Below are 17,251 nucleotides of genomic sequence, written 5' to 3'. Positions count from 1 at the left end.
GTTTTAAAAAATGTTTTATATATATACAAAAATTCAATTAACTATAGTTTTAATTTTATAGTAGATAATTTGGATTAAGAAGTCGTTTATTTTTTAACTTAAATATACACTAACAATTTTAGTTTTCGCGTTTCTCAATAGATGGCAACAACAGCTCTGTAGTTCGATTTTCAACGAAGGCCGCCTAGAATGACGTCATTCTCGAGACTCAAAATCATCGAGGCTGGCTACTGTCTCTTCTTTTGTGCGTAGGGTGCCGCTCATTCTCTCAAACTGAAATTTCCATTGTTGGTCATTTTTGATAAGTTTTTCTTAAACTAGATCTTCGTTAATCTTTGTATATGAGATTCATTTGAAATTATTGTATTAACGTTGTGGAAGAAAACTCAATAAGTAACTGAAAATGATGAACTTTGGTGGTGGGGCCGCTCCTATTCTAGTTCTTAGTAAGTAGCTAAGCCTAGGCTTTTCAATCTCAAATTTTTTTTGTTTTCAAATTTAAATCAAATATTAACAGGAATGTTTTGATATTTATCAGGTCAAAACACAAAGCGTGAAAGTGGAAGGCATGTTCAAATAAAAAATGTTCAAGCTGCGAAGGTAAATGTTATTTTGTCTTAAATATTTAGAAGTTTTAAACCTCGTGTGCTCTGCTCTCATGGCGAGTGGGAGACGCACATGATTGGGACACTCCTAAGCCTTTACACCTTATATGGTCATAAACCAACGTAAAAGCAAGCAAGTTATTTTTTATGCGTACATTTTTTTAGCTATTCTCAGTATGTAAATAGTTTTTAATTTTATATAAGTATAACAGTTTTGAGTATTTAATGTTTTACAATTAATATATATTATTTTCAGGCTATTGCTGATGTCATCCGAACATGTTTAGGACCCAGAGCTATGTTAAAAGTAAGGTTTTTAAAGTTATTTTTGACAAAATGCATGATAAGATTTATGTAAATCTGTACTCAGGCTTGTTGTTATTTTATTAATTTAAATCTCTTAACAAATTGATTTATTTGAGGTAAATGAATTTATTTTAATTCATTTTTAGCCTTTAATGCTTCTTACTCTTGACAAAGAGATTATTGATTTGGGTACAACCGTAATTTAAATTAATAATAATTAAGTTTCATTACTACTTGTAATTTAGTTTGCCCTGAATTGTTATTGGAATCTATTTTTGTGCATTTGCATAAATACATTTAAAACAATTTTTTTTTAATAAAATGATATAAATCAGACAAAACTGTACACTTACTATAATAATATTGGTCTACATTTGTGTGCAATAATTATAATGACTGCGTATAATCCCACCCAATAAGGACATAGGGACACCCCCTTGGTGGGAAAAGTCAATTAGTGACAAATTACCAAATTGAGGGACCTAATCTAATTTGCAAATCATCAAATGGTGATTGACTTATCCAAGTCAAAATCCCATTATCTTAGCGAATGTAAAATCTCATTAGCACTTAGCAATTAATTTCGGAGTGGCCAGTGAGATGCTACAAAATTTCCATGTTAGGAGGCAGAAAAATCCAAGTGGCAAAGAGTAAATGAAATGTATAAAATTTTTATCGGATAGCCCGATTAGATAAAAGACTTTTTTTTTCTATTTTATATTTCCTAATCGAAGTATAACACCATTAGCCTAATATAAATACTCTGGAATCAAACTAGTTGTTTTTAGCTTTTTACATGCAATATTACCTTTGGATTTAAATTAAACAATCTGGTGGACTAAAAAAAAATAATTTATTTCACATAATTATTAATTTTATATTAATTGTTTAAGATGTGTAATTTTAGGTCAAGTTTTTCTTTATTTTACTTCATTTTATTGATTTAATATATCATAAAATATTCATAAAGTATAATTTCCGAGGAAAACATAACCTAGAATATAACCTTAAACTAATTAGAAGTTATAACTGTACATTTTATTTTAAATTTAAAAAATAATAATACGTTATAAGTTCATTAATGTTCGATTAGCCATAAATAGGAATCAAACTCGTTGATTTTAGCTTTTTACTTGCAATATCACTTCATTAGCCACTTTTTGCCAGTGGCCCTGACGTTTATAATAATAAAAAATTATCTATTCATAACATTGTAAAATTCAGTGTGCTTATGGATTTTTTAATTAAACAATCCGGTGAACTAATAAAAAAATAAAATTAAATTTTCATTTATATTTCAAAAGTTTTATATTAATTTAAGGGTTTAAGATGTGTAATTTTAGATTAAGTTATTCTTTATTTTATTGGGTTAATATACCATAAAATATGCATAAACCTTAAACTAATTAATAGTTATAACTGTATATTTTTAGTGTTGTAAGTTGGAAATTTTTCCGTAAAATTCTCTGGATTTTTCCGAAAGAAATAAAAAAAAGTTTTAATTCCATGATTAGTTTAATATTGTTTGCAAAATTAAATAAAGCGGCATTTTCGCCTTATGTTTTCGAATCTGAAAGTAAAACTAAACCTCTAGACAGACTAGACTAGTTTTAAACTGATTAATAATGTAACACTATTAATGTTTTGTTATATTTTTACTGATATTAGACATTTTATATCGATAAAAAGTGAAAAACATTATAAACCCTTAAAATGTTATTTATGTTATTATTTTCCGCATTTTATTTTACCGGGAAATTAACTACACTATATTTTATTTAAAATTTTTGAAATAATAATAATAATATTACGTTATAAGTTTATTAATGTTTGATTGGCAATAAATAGGAATCAACCAAACTAGTTGATTATAGCTTTTTACGTGCAATATCACTTCATTAGCCACTTTTTGCCAGTGGCCCTGACTTTTATTAAAAAAAATTATCTATGGAAAATTTAGTGTGGTTATGGATTTTAATTAAACAATCTGGTGGACTAGAAAAATAATTTAAAATTAATTTATATTTCCCATAATTTTATATTTTTTAAGATGTGTAATTTTAGACTAAGTTGTCCTCTTTTTTTTTACTTTTTTTATTTTATTGGGTTAATATACCATAAATTATGTGTGGTAAAACATTACCCAGAAAATAATCTTTAAACTAATTAAAAGTTATAACTGTACATTTAATTTTTTTAAAAATAATAATAATAATAATACGTTATAAGTTTAGGAAATGCAGAAATGTAATTTTCTTATCACTTCAGTCAGCCTTTGATCTGGCTTTCAGGTGACCTTATGGTAAAACCCGATTGTCCGTGTCTCCTAAGCCCGTAGGCACGTTTTATAAGCTTCCATAAACCAATGAAAGTGAGCGGTAGAAACTGATTAAGTTTGTAAAACTCTCTTTTTCATGGTTTTATTTTCTACTAGATCGTAATGCGTAGGCCGCTTTTTAGTATGGAAGAGACATAGATCGGAAAATAGGCTTAGAACGTTGCTGGTACACCTATTTCCTCCCCAAAGTCTTCGTTTCGTTTCGGAATTCCCACAACGCGCCTCGAAAGTTTTCTTTCCCGCTGCAACCTCTACCTCTATTGAAAATGTAATTTTGTCCTTCCACGACCCAAGTTTTTCATTTTAGCTTCGTTGAAGTTTTTCTTTATTTCCGCATCAGCCCTGTAGCCTTCTGAATTTTTTCGATATAGAAAAGAAGAGTTAGAAAGGCGACCGTATTTTATTAACGAAATTCCGACTTTTTAATAAACTTGAACTCCGTAGATCTGTTTGCTGAATTGTTTGAAATTAATTTCAGGTAGCTTTTCCGGGTTTTCCCCTTCGTCAACAGGGCTGCCACACGTCAGGGAATTTTAAAAGGGCTTAAAAGTCGGGGATTTAAAAATGCGACCTATAAGTCGGGGAATTTAAAAAATGGGCATAAAAGTCGGGGAATTTAAAAAATGGGCATAAAAGTCGGGGAATTTAAAAAATGGGCATAAAAGTCGGGGAATTTAAAAAATGGGCATAAAAGTCGGGGAATTTAAAAAATGGGCATAAAAGTCGGGGAATTTAAAAAATGGGCATAAAAGTCGGGGAATTTAAAAAATGGGCATAAAAGTCGGGAATATAAAAATGGACCTTAAATAGTCGGGAATATAAAATGGACCTTAAATAGTCGGGGAATTTAAAAATGGACCTTAAAAAGTCGGGGAATTTGAAAATGGACCTTAAAAAGTCGGGGAATTTAAAAATGGACCGTTAAAAGTCTGGAAATTTCAAAATGGACTATAAAAAGTCGGGAAATTTCAAAATGGACCATAAAAAGTCAGGAAATTTAAAAAAGGGTATTAGAGAATTTTGAATGAGCAGACAGCTTTCATATATTCAATTAAAAACTCGCTCGGTAGGCGGCGATACTTATAACCAAAATTTAAACTACGCACGGAGCCTACAAATCAAAGTTATTTTTTAATTTGCCCTTAAAATGATCGGGGAATTTGAATCTGAAATGTTGTGGCAACCCTGTTCTCTAAAACGAAGCTAAATCGCACTTTAGGGAAAAAACCTTGTTTATATAGTCCAGCCTCCATTATATTATCTGGTAGAATATTAAGTTAAAAGACAACAGTCCGAAAAATCGTATCCGGAAAAAGTAAAAAACGTTAGTGACCCTTACCGCTCCTTTACTTTATTATTTGTACATCGTTTGGAGGCTGAGTACGGCTATAAACCTTCCCAGTTCTAGTTGGAAAAATGCCATAAAACGTTTCGTCCAATCTTACTTTTGCCTTTAACTTTTCCAGTACGGATACTTAAAGCTTAGCGGTAAGAGCGATCGTTAGTAATCTAACTTTACCTGTGGAAGCACCCAAAATATATATATATATATATATATATTCATATATCTTCAACGGGAATACTAAAGAGCTCTTGGGGAATGGAGGAGTACAAACCCAATTTCTTTTGTAGGAGAGAAAATCAATTTTTGTTCATGTTTACGAAGTGTGTAAGCTTTCCTATTTCGCTACGGTAGATCCTGGTAGAACCAACAATTTTCAACCGTGACAGATTTCCGCTTAGGATTTGTTAGTTTATTTGCCAAGCTGACTCGAATCAATACTTTATTTACTACTGGCTTGTTTCGCGGGGGATGTAACGATCAAATTTTTTCTTTTTTTCCCCCCAAACTTGAAATATTCTCATTTATTAGTTTTCTTGAACTGTCTGGCAGCTTAGTTTTACTCGTTACTTTTATGTTTTTTTATCTCGAATGTCTAGCTCATTCTTTTCAAATTGATTTTAGTCGATGTCTGTTATTAGCTTATCGTTCGGATTGTTAGACAAGATTTAAGGTTATGTTCAAAGTGTAGTATTTAGGTCCATTTTTGTTAAGGTTATGTTCAAAGTGTAGTATTTGGGGCCATTTTTGTTAAGGTTATGTTAAAAGTGTAGTATTTGGGGCCATTTTTGTTAAGGTTATGTTCAAAGTGTAGTATTTAGGGCCATTTGTGTTAAGGCTCACAAAATGTAGTATTTGGGGCCATTTGTTTTAAATTGTCGCAAAGTGTAGTATTTGGTATTTGGGGCCATTTGTGTTAAGGGTCACAAAGTGTAGTATTTGGGGCCATTTGTGTTAAGGGTCACAAAGTGTAGTATTTGGGGCCATTTGTGTTAAGGGTCACAAAGTGTAGTATTTGGGGCCATTTGTGTTAAGGGTCACAAAGTGTAGTATTTGGGGCCATTTGTGTTAAGGGTCACAAAGTGTAGTATTTTGGGCCATTTTTGTTAAGGTTATGTTCAAAGTGTAGTATTTGGGGCCATTTGTGTTAAGGGTCACAAAGTGTAGTATTTAGGGCCATTTTTGTTAAGGTTATGTTCAAAGTGTAGTATTTGGGGCCATTTGTGTTAAGGGTCACAAAGTGTAGTATTTTGGGCCATTTGTGTTAAGGGTCACAAAGTGTAGTATTTGGGGCCATTTGTGTTAAGGGTCACAGTGTAGTATTTAGGGCCATTTTTGTTAAGGTTATGTTCAAAGTGTAGTATTTGGGGCCATTTGTGTTAAGGGTCACAAAGTGTAGTATTTGGGGCCATTTGTGTTAAGGGTCACAAAGTGTAGTATTTAGGGCCATTTTTGTTAAGGTTATGTTCAAAGTGTAGTATTTGGGGCCATTTGTGTTAAGGGTCACAAAGTGTAGTATTTGGGGCCATTTGTGTTAAGGGTCACAAAGTGTAGTATTTGGGGCCATTTGTGTTAAGGGTCACAAAGTGTAGTATTTGGGGCCATTTGTGTTAAGGGTCACAAAATGTAGTATTTGGGGCCATTTGTTTTAAATTGTCGCAAAGTGTAGTATTTGGTATTTGGGGCCATTTGTGTTAAGGGTCACAAAGTGTAGTATTTGGGGCCATTTGTGTTAAGGGTCACAAAGTGTAGTATTTGTTGCCATTTGTGTTAAGGGTCACAAAGTGTAGTATTTGGGGCCATTTGTGTTAAGGGTCACAAAATGTAGTATTTGGGGCCATTTGTTTTAAATTGTCGCAAAGTGTAGTATTTGGTATTTGGGGCCATTTGTGTTAAGGGTCACAAAGTGTAGTATTTGGGGCCATTTGTGTTAAGGGTCACAAAGTGTAGTATTTGTTGCCATTTGTGTTAAGGGTCACAAAGTGTAGTATTTTGGGCCATTTTGCAACATGTAGTCTATTAGGTCAGTTTGACTAAGACCAAAGTGTAGTTACCATTACTTAGCGTACAATCAATACAAACTCGCAATATTTATTACTAAGAAGTTTTGTTGGGATACATTTTGTTACTTTTATAGGTAAAACTAATTATTTAAAATGACTCATTTAAAACCATCCCGCAGCTGAGATTTTAAGCTTGACTAAATCCACGAACCCTTTCTCGTACACCCGCTAATGATAGTCGCTTTTGGTAAGAAACAGCGCCTATTGAATTTCCCGGTGCAGACTTGAGCGGCCAAATGAGACGGAAAACGCGCTTTGAAAGTCGCCATCGAAATTAACCCAAATCCTCCCACTTTTAAAATCAACACGAATTTTGAAAGGCGTCGTTATAGCTTTTAAGATTACCTTAGAACCGGCTTATCACCGCTACAATTCGACAGTTATTTCGCGGTATAGACTGAACTCCTTCGTCTATGTTCCAGGGCGCTCTCCGGTGGCATTTCAATTTTCCTTAGATATACCGCAAACACCCGGTGGTACCTCTTTTTAATAAGCTTCGCTACGAGGCTAAGCGTGTTATTCCTCCGATATTGGAGATGTCACCGTTGTGTGTGCCAAGTAGGGGAATAACTCGAATAAGCTTTGATAGAACTACTAAAGCCACGTTCACACTAGAGCCTAAAACCCAGTTTAGGTCGGTTTGTATGCCAGTTTTGAAACGATAATTCTTAGTTCACACGTGCGAAATCGCTTCACCCCGGTTCGCTTATAGCCAAGGCTTAACTCCATTTCAAATTATGACTAAAATTTTGAAAATACTAAAATGTATCCCAAAACAATTAGTTAATCATGTTTACTATACATATAGTATTATTATTTGACATTATTTAGAATTTTATCCCCATTATTTTTGAAAATACGAGTAATTTTACTTCCCCGCCTTGTCGTTTTGAAAGCGATTCTAAGCGAACCGACTTGGACGAATCGATTTCTCACGTTGGTTTTAGAAACCAGTTATCTAAACGAAGCGAATTTAGGGGTAAGTGTGAACGTAGCTTACGTTAACTTGACGAATCGTACGTTCCGTTTGAGTCTAGTTCGACGTCTAACCTCGTATATTGTCCAAGAACCGTTTGTTAGTCTTTGCCGTCGATCAATCCCTTATATCGCTACTAAAGCACGGAAATTGGTGTAGATAATATTTTTTAGGCGAGTGGGGGGAGAGCTCTCATAAGCTCAAATCTGCTTAATTAAATAAGGTAGAGTTTTTTAACAAACGAGGTAGGGGATTTTTATTAATGTTTAATTTGTCATATTAATATTACGCAACGTCCAACTAAATGAGCTGAAATTTTGGCGAAGTATATTGCCTCTCTTTAAGCGAAGGCCTTCAAGGTCGCGGCAATTTTGCAAAAACACGGGCAACCTTTTAAGCCTAATTATATTATTAATCGATGGAGTTGACTGGCATAGAGGAAACCTACCGTTTCATCTTGTTAGTCTTAAGAGAACGCTCTCTTAACCTATTAGAAGCCACTCTGGTAAATAAGCCCGCATTTTGCGAGCACTTTTGGACGAACTTACGTTAGTAGCTGCTGGGGTTTCCCCCGCTTAGTCGAATAATTCTTGCAAGAACTTTATTGTAAAAGTAGACTAGGAAAGTAGGATCGATTTCTTTGAAATCCCCGGATTTCTTATTAAATTTACGCGCCCTAAAATGTCCTGTAGGATAATTATGTAAATACAACCAACCTAATTTGAATGAGCTGGCTTCAGTTTAGACCGCAATCAGAATCCTTTCTTTACTATTTTTTTACACCAGACACCCAAAATACACCGATTTTTACGACGTTATGTTAATAAAGTAGAATTTGGAATATTTTCAAGAAAGTTTTCTAACTTTGGCCTGGTGTAATTGTAATTTCCACCAATTATTCAACGGTTATTGAAGAGATATACCATTTCATCTTTTTTTAAGTAAAATCAGAAGTTTTATAAGTTCATCTAGACCATAATTTACCGCGCTTTTTACTTTATTAACTATTTAAAATGTTTAAATTACATTTCTAAATTAAATTTATAAATAATTTTCCCGGTGCAATAATGTTTTTTCCAAGAAACTTTCTAAGATAAATGTTTCAAGTGATTAACATCAGGATAGGCAGATTATTACTTATCTCGTACGATTGTATTATTAACTTCTGGTTTAGGTTTAAATATCAGTCGATTAAGGTTTAAATCAACCCTTTAATCCTTTAGCTCAACTTAATTACTAGTACTTAGCATATAGTTAATATTAAACGGCGTACTTACAAGGAGACATCCCGAAGTGTAACCCACCGATTTTGTTAAAACTCGGGGGATTGGTAGACCTTCATGTATCATGAAAAATCCTAAAGGGAATTTATTCAATGGGCAACCGTTTTGCCATGTCAACGAATCGGTCAGAATCCCATGTTATTTTCAATGGGAAAATTTCCATTTGTTGTTGTCCAAAACATTTTTCGCAAAACGGTTGCCCATTGAATAAATTCCCTTTAGGATTTTTCATGATACATGAAGGTCTACCAATCCCCCGAGTTGGAACAAAATCGGTGGGTTACACTTCAGGATGTCTCCTTGTTAGTAATGGGTTATTTAATAAGCCTAATTTATGTCCTTGGAATCGGTCCCTGTCAATAGGCGTTACAAGTGGGTGGAGTGCCATTCCATTTGGCAAATGATACTCTGTCATAGGTCCGTCCGAATCTACATCGACTGAAAACAAAAATATCCATCGCTTAGCAACGACATCGTTAACCGAATAAAGTTGGCTTCGGATAAAAATGACTTCCTTCGATGGAAATTCCTATTTATTGTTGGATAAAATTTCGTGGGCATTTCTTTACGTTAGGTAGCGTATTCAATATTTTTTAAAGAAAACCTCTTATTCTACGGGGATCTTCATATTGTTAAGTTCAGCGAACCGTTCCGTTTCCTATCGCTTACATCTGTCATCCGGAAGAATGGAATAGACCCAAAAAAAAGTTTAAAACTTTTTTGGACTTTTTCAAAAAAGAAATTACATTCGGGTTTGTAATCTCCCGTAGGGCTAGCCCTAATATCCTTTAAGCAACTAAGGTACTAGGAACGTTTTGCAATTTTTTTTAGCTTATTGTAGAAAAAATACTGGGACTTTTTTATAAATAGTTTAATCAACTTAAATTCTGGCTGACCGTAGCTACTAACGTAAATAGCATTTGGAATCGATAGGACAAGCGTGTTTGTATCTGTAGTCGGAAAACACTTATCTTATTCCAGAGTAAGTTTATCCCAATTTTTTTTTTGTTCAAGCTTCCATACTCCTCCTCGGGTCAATCGTTCCTGATGGTCTTTTCCGACGTACCTCTACCTCCCCGACGGCCAACCAAAAATGGTCTTTTCTCGCGAGAAAAGGAGGGGATGTTAGCTTTTATATAAATCTACACGGTAATGATAGATATACCGAGAAATAGACATGTTGAATATCGATCTCTACAAACTGTCATTTTATTCTTACTATTATTCTTACTATATTGGAAGACTGAGAGGTGGCTTGGAAGGAGAGCACACCTCCCTCGTTAAGGACTAACAATAATAACTAACCGCGAAATTGGAAATATTGAACGAGGAATGAGAGTGACTTACGTTGTCTTCGGCAACAAAGCATCTTCCGTGATCTCCGCGCTGTTATATCCGTGGCGGCATCGCGTCCAGCCGTTTGTCGGTGATGGGTCGCGAACTCACGTGGGCATCGGCACCGACCAAGGGGTTCAGTGTGACACCAACAGGCACCCTATTTTCCCGCCGAACTCGCGCGCCGAGTCGAGCACTGCCGGCCGGAAAACTCCCGATCCCCGTCGCATCTCGTTTCCATGGAGACGGAGCAAAAACTCTCCGACCTTTTCCTTCCCTTCTCCCTCGATATTTCCTCTTCCCTTCAGTCGGTCTCTCTCGTTCTGGATCGTCGCTAGAGGCGCCACAGCAACCCTCCCTATCTATTCCTCCTCTGGACGCGCCAACGAAAACCATTTCTGTCTCGCCTAACGCGCTTTCCCTATTTAGAAATTTAAATTCGTTTTTTTTTATCTGTTCCTTTTCCCTGTCATCCCTGGGGTTATGTTTTAGTCCATTGGCTGCGTTTTTCGTTTGGATACTGTTGGCTTGACAGCGAAAAGCAAATATTATTTTATGTATTTGGACAAGATTCGGTTGAGTCTCTAGCGGAGTTGGTCATTTCTATTTACCCACGTAAACTTTTATATAGAGAGAATCGTGTAAATTAATGTAATTACATTTGTTATGATAGCCTTAAATGTAATGTCAAGGGGGACCTCCCTAACGAAATCATAGAAAATTTGCCATATATATATCAATTCATTTCATAATTAGTTAAGGAGGTAAAAACTTTGATTACTGATTTTTGAAAAACATTGGGTGATTTTCACTGTTATTGAGGATTTTCTTCAACTTCCCGTGATTAACTACAATTTGTACAACTGATTACTAAAATGCCTCCCCATTTGATTAAAGTGAACAAATATTTTTAATTAGCTAGCCCCTTTGCAAGCTACAGCAACTTTTAGTCTGATAACTGCTTGCTCCTCCTCAGACATTACTGTAATTTTTCTTTTAGCCTAAATAATATTATGTACATAGTATAAGTCGATGAAATTGGTGGAAACAACTGTCGCTATAATTTATTATTGCTTGTTTTAGATGCTGATGGATCCTATGGGGGGTATCGTAATGACAAATGATGGGAATGCGATATTAAGAGAGGTAAAATATTGATCAATTCTTGTTTAAAGAGGCATGAATAAGTTTCAAATAATTCAAAATTATGTGCAAATTTGGTTTCAGATTACTGTTCAGCATCCGGCAGCTAAATCTATGATAGAAATTAGTCGAACCCAAGATGAAGAGGTTGGTGATGGAACCACATCTGTCATCATTTTAGCTGGAGAAATGTTGTCATCCGCTTACCCTTTTTTGGAGCAACAAATGCATCCTACCATTATTATTAATGCGTATCGACAGGCTCTGGAAGATATGATCGTGGCCCTTAAAGATCAGGTTAGCACCGCCATTGACGTAAATGATGCCGATCAAATGATGAAAGTTATCAAAAGTTGCATTGGAACAAAATTTATTGGTAAATGGTAAGATCTAAACGTCAAAATTCTTAGACAGGTATTTTAGTATATAATTAACGAAATATTTTTTATATTTAGGGGTAACTTCGCTTGTCAAATGGCTTTAGACGCAGTAAAAACGGTTACCGTTGAAGAGAGAGGACGCAAAGAAATTGACATAAAACGTTATGCTAAAGTTGAAAAGGTATTTTGGATAATTTTTATTTCCTTTTATATTTTAATCATTTGTAGTATATTATAACCGTTCGTATTAATTTAATTTTAATTATTGAACCAGTACAAAAGAAATTTATTGAATATTTACATACTAACTTCATAAAAAAATCATATTTATAACTATATTACATTACTATGAGATCTGCAAATTGATCAATTATCTGTAACTCGGAAAAATTCAAACTTATCTTTTTATTAATTGTTAAAAAATCAGATTCCTAGCGAGAACTTACTTTCTAAAATAAACTTTGTTGTCCCTACTATTATACCACGGACTGTAAATTTTAGAGGACCGGTATTCCTGAGGTATTTTACGCCCCGTTCACCGATCAGGCTGACGGGAGTCGCTCAAGGTCATAAAAAAAAACTAAAGCGCGTGTCTTTCGGTCAGCCAGATTTCCAGATAACATGCGGGGGGTCTATCTCTATGCGTGGTACAAATGACCTTGATGGACTCTCTCTCTCTAGTTCGAAGTGATTGATACTCGCGGAAACCAAAATTCTACAGGAGAAGGCTACGCTTTACTCGTCCTTAAAATTTACAGTCCATGATTATACAAGGCACCCCCAATTGTTCAAAATTTCTAAAAGTTTTTAAACCCCATTAACCAAATTTTAAAAACTGCAAACAAATATACTGAAGTAGTCGATATATTTAGCTGTAAATTATCTGAACTTCATACGTAGGAGCCGTGAAAACTATCTTGTTTTTCACCTTTCGGTCATTTTTAAACACTTTGTACATATAATTTTTATACAATGAGTGTCAACTAACTGACGCTGTTATAGTGTTGTTTTGATACACAATAAACAAGTTTCCATTTCCATTATATTATAACCGTTCATATTATATTATAACCGTTCATATTATATTATAACCGTTCATATTATATTATAATCATTCGTATTATATTATAATCGTTCGTATTTTATTATAATCGTTCGTATTTTATTATAATCGTTTATAATATATTACATATTATAATAGTTTGTATTATATTACATTATAATCGTTGATTGATTACTAGATTCCTGGCGGATCTATTGAAGAATCTCGGGTACTTAATGGTGTAATGATAAACAAGGATGTGACACATCCGAAAATGAGAAGACGTATCGAAAACCCTCGTATTATTCTCTTGGATTGTCCGTTGGAGTATAAAAAGGGTGAAAGTCAGACGAATTTAGAAATTTTGAAAGAGGAAGATTTCACCAAAATTTTGGAATTGGAAGAAGAATATATCGCTCAAATATGCGCTGACATTGTTAAGTTTAAACCTGATTTAGTTATAACTGAAAAGGGAATTTCCGATTTGGCTCAACATTATCTGGTTAAGGCCAATATTTCTGCAATTAGGAGAGTTAGGAAATCTGATAATAACAGAATTGCCAGGTTAGATCTAATTTAAAGGTATTTCAAAGTTTTACAATTCTAAAAGATTGTATTTCTTGCTATTAGGGCTAGTGGAGCTGTAATTGTAAACCGTACAGATGAACTTAAAGAAGATGATATTGGAACAGGGGCTGGTCTCTTTGAAATTGAAAAAATTGGTGACGAGTAAGTACCTTAACACTATTATTTATAGTGTTGTAATTTCTAAGAACTTTTCCATTTTTTTTTTCAAGGTATTTCTGTTTCATAACGGAATGCAAAGATCCTAAAGCTTGTACCATTTTACTGAGAGGAGCGAGCAAAGATATCTTGAACGAAGTTGATAGAAATCTTCAAGACGCTCTTTCAGTGACCCGAAATGTTGTCATAGAACCAAGGCTAGTACCTGGAGGAGGGGCTGTTGAAATGGCTGTAGCGCAGGTGCTTTAAATTATATACTTTAGGGAATTTGGTTCATTTATTTTAACTTTATTTTTTATCCACAGATTTTGACAGAAAAAGCTAAAGGTATTACGGGTATCCACCAAAGACCATATCGTACTGTAGCTAAAGTTTTAGAGGTCATTCCACGAACACTCATTCAGAATTGTGGTGGAAATACAATCCGAACGCTAACTGCTTTAAGGGTATGTGCAATTTTATTGATTAATAATGCAATGCAGTAATATTTATCTTATTAACAGGCAAAACACGCAACACCTGGTAATGAAACCTGGGGTATTGACGGCGAAAGTGGCCAATTAGTTGACATGAATGAATTGGGAATATTTGAACCATTGGCAGTTAAACTTCAAACTTACAAAACAGCGATTGAGGTTAGTTAATATTTTTTTCTATGATACTTGATACATATTTATCAAGTAAGATATTTATAGAAATGTTAAATCTTAAGTTTTAGTACCAAAGGTTTATAAACATGGTAAAAATTAGGGATGTGCGAGTCCTGTTTTCTAGGTGTCAAGTCCCGAGTCTTGGAAAATTGGACTTGCAAGTCTAAGAATCCATAAGAAATGGATTTTAACTCTAAATTTTATCCATTTAAAATCGGAAAAAAATTAACTAATTCTTCATTATGTACTTAACTAATTATTAAATTTAAATGACTAATTTGAAATTTCAAAAAAAAATTCAAAAAATTAAAAAATTCTCAAAAACTAAATTTAATCACTTTTATCAGGGATTTATCAGGAAAGAGACTTGCCGGGTATTTTTCATTTTATTTCTAAACTCAGTCCACTGAGTAATTTTTAACCCTTGGCAAAGGACCCGGGTACTCGATTGAGTGCTAGACAAACGATTTTAGAGTCTCGAGTTAAAGTAACCATCTCGGATTTGAGACAGAGTACTTGCGATTTTCTAGTTCTTGCACAGCCCTAGTAAAAATTTGATGAGGTTAAAACTTTTGTTTTTGTCATACAAACTTATTGCCCAAATTAGTGACTAAAATTTTACATTTAAGTGGAAAAATCCTGAGTTTTCAATTTGTTTCTCCTGAAGAACAGTTTTGCCTTCATACAGGTTGAAATCCTAAAAAGATAACATCAAAACCAACAAGTTAAATTTTTCTACGTAAATTAAGATTGTATATTAGTTATAGTGATATTGACAGATTTCTAAGGAAAGCCGGAGCCTACACAGTACTAATGAGCCCCAAAAGTGCAAAACCAGTATTGTTGGAATCTCTGGCAGAAATTTATTTTTCTAATACTGGTATCGGCCAATATCAGCTTCTCTTAAGCTGATATTGGCTGATTAGATAAATATTTTCAGGTAAAACTTTTAAAAATAAGAAAATCCTCAATGAACTAACTAATAATAATATTTTATATTATTAAAAACAACGATATTGGATTTGTGATAGAAAATATGTATCACGTAAAATGAAAATAAACATATTCGGATATGCACTTGCAAACTTTTTTATGGAAAATTAGAATAAAATGGTATGACAGTGCACTGAACCGTCTTTTATAATGATTTTATCATACACTACTGTTATGATAGATAACTTTGTTAATGTTGGCTGTACCCATATCGGTGCATCCCTAATTATTTTTCTGCCGAGCTTCAGTGAACTGTACTTGTTGATTTTGAATGTTTTAAAAAAGGAGTTTACTCAAAGGTGTATTTGAAAATTTGGGAGACTTACAACAGCACTATTCAATTTCATGAGTTGTGAATAATTGATTAAAAATTCGATTTTTTTGTTACCAGACTGCTGTATTATTGCTACGCATTGACGACATCGTATCTGGTTCCAAGAAATCTAGCGGTAATCAATCAGACGCTCCCTCCATGCCCGAACCATCGGAAGAGTCGATGAAAGAATAAATTAAAAAATTAGAGGGTAGCAACATTCATTAACTTAATTAATAATGCTTTTCGCTGTTCATTTTCTATTTTTTGAAAGTTCAGTTGTTGTAAGCTGCACTTTCAGTCCCCCCTTTCCTAACCTTCCTGAAAAAGATAAAAACTAACCATCTGGATGTTATCACTTGGATTTATTTTGTATTAAAGAAACGTTCACTTCTTTCATTATTGTCTAAGTTTTTGCAAGCCATTTTCTTTTGACCTACAATTTTATTTATGCTAAACATGATCATAAAATATTATATTCCAAAAATTGGGAAAATGAGGAAACTTGATACATTTTGATCTTGACTGTTGCGTATGATATTGTGAGCTAAACTTAATGAAATTCAATATCTATAAAAAATACTAAGCCTGCACAAATTTTAAATTGAACCTATAATTAATTTCCCTTTAAATAATAATTTAAACCAGGAAATTATGTATACGTTTGGAATGGCTGAGCTTTCATTTCCGCCAATGCACATGGTGAAATGAGCGAAGCGTAAGCTACATCAAATGTAAAAGCCAAAATTTTGCAAAACAGTTGTAATGGAAAATTTTCTAGGTGTTTGCCACATAAACGCATTTTTTGGACAAATATTAAAGAAACGCCATTTTCGGTGACCAAGGCTTCACTCTTAATTGTTAATAATTTTTGTACATATCCTTTTGATAAAACAAAACTAATTGGTAATATAAAATTAAAATATATTTATGTAAATTGACAAATCTTGTAGCAGGCAAGGGTTCTCACGGCTAATTTTCTTAGCTGGTTAAAAAATTAGTGAAAAATTGATAATGGTAATTATGTTTTCTATTCTATTCAACGCTTTTCAATTTCGATATATTTCTATTAAGAGAATCGCGATTAATCCCTTATTAACCCAAAGACATTGAGGATATTCAGGTTCGAAACTAATCAGTTTTGAGCTTAATAAACTTTACTAAAGTACGAAGCTACTCAGATTTTATGCGCCCCCCTAATACCTATTTTAAAAATAAAATTCGTTGTTTGCCCACCCATAAATCTAGTGGGGAAGTTCAAAACTTGTCTGCTATAAAGGAATTTAAAATTGATGGAATTTTAAAGGAAGTATGAATTTCCATAGTTATGACGTATCAACGAATTTTATGCACCCGGTATTACAAAATAGCGGTGACTGGCACTAGTTACGCTAAATACGTCGTGGCATGCTTCAGCAGACGATTTTTAGATTTAGTTCATACTCCCTTTAAACATACGTGGGCAAACCTCCGGAGGGAACGTCGGAGGGCTGGAGGGCATAACGTTAATTTCAATGAGGCCCTCAAACCTATCCGGAGGTTTGCTTATGTATGCCTTTAAAGCAAGTGTCGTCAAGTAGCTCTTTTTTTCAACAGATGCCGCTATCGTCGTAATAAAAACAAGTTGTTTAAGCTACATTTTTACCCAAAAGGCGGGTTGATTTGATCGTTTGTAAATAGGTCAATAACATAAATAACAGTAATTTCAAACAATATTTTTTACATGGGATATATAGTT

The 17,251-nt window shown here is 33.7% G+C and overlaps 1 protein-coding gene and 1 long non-coding RNA gene across 2 annotated transcripts; one reads left to right on the top strand and one right to left on the bottom strand.

Annotated features, from left to right (window-relative positions):
* The first annotated feature begins 242 nt into the window (after positions 1–242).
* CCT3 (chaperonin containing TCP1 subunit 3) lies at positions 243–15,910 on the top strand. The gene is made up of 12 exons (XM_090162881.1): positions 243–446; positions 539–600; positions 862–912; positions 11,332–11,394; positions 11,476–11,774; positions 11,847–11,952; positions 13,013–13,377; positions 13,444–13,542; positions 13,611–13,797; positions 13,863–14,003; positions 14,061–14,192; positions 15,592–15,910. Exons 1-12 carry the CDS (start codon positions 404–406, stop codon positions 15,706–15,708), a joined length of 1,665 nt encoding a protein of 554 aa, XP_090019007.1. The 5' UTR covers positions 243–403; the 3' UTR covers positions 15,709–15,910.
* Positions 14,514–15,098, bottom strand: LOC149922139 (uncharacterized). The gene is made up of 2 exons (XR_016477184.1): positions 14,830–15,098; positions 14,514–14,750 (listed from the first exon to the last, which is right to left on the bottom strand). It is a non-coding gene; the product is annotated as an uncharacterized LOC149922139 (long non-coding RNA).
* Positions 15,911–17,251: the final 1,341 nt, after the last annotated feature.

This window comes from Leiobunum rupestre, chromosome 11 (genome assembly GCF_980474605.1).
Source record: "Leiobunum rupestre chromosome 11, qqLeiRupe1.1.hap1, whole genome shotgun sequence".
Taxonomy (NCBI): domain Eukaryota; kingdom Metazoa; phylum Arthropoda; class Arachnida; order Opiliones; family Sclerosomatidae; genus Leiobunum; species Leiobunum rupestre.
The sequence above is the reverse complement of the archived record's forward strand: the minus strand, read 5'-3'. Positions and strand labels throughout refer to the sequence as shown.

Excerpts from the sequence above, each read along its gene's own strand:
- CCT3 (XM_090162881.1), top strand. The coding sequence starts at position 404 with ATGATGAACTTTGGTGGTGGGGCCGCTCCTATTCTAGTTCTTA. Across the intron at positions 11,775-11,846 it reads ACAAAATTTATTGGTAAATG|GGGTAACTTCGCTTGTCAAA; the intron begins GTAAGATCTAAA and ends TTTTATATTTAG. Across the intron at positions 13,378-13,443 it reads GATAATAACAGAATTGCCAG|GGCTAGTGGAGCTGTAATTG; the intron begins GTTAGATCTAAT and ends TCTTGCTATTAG.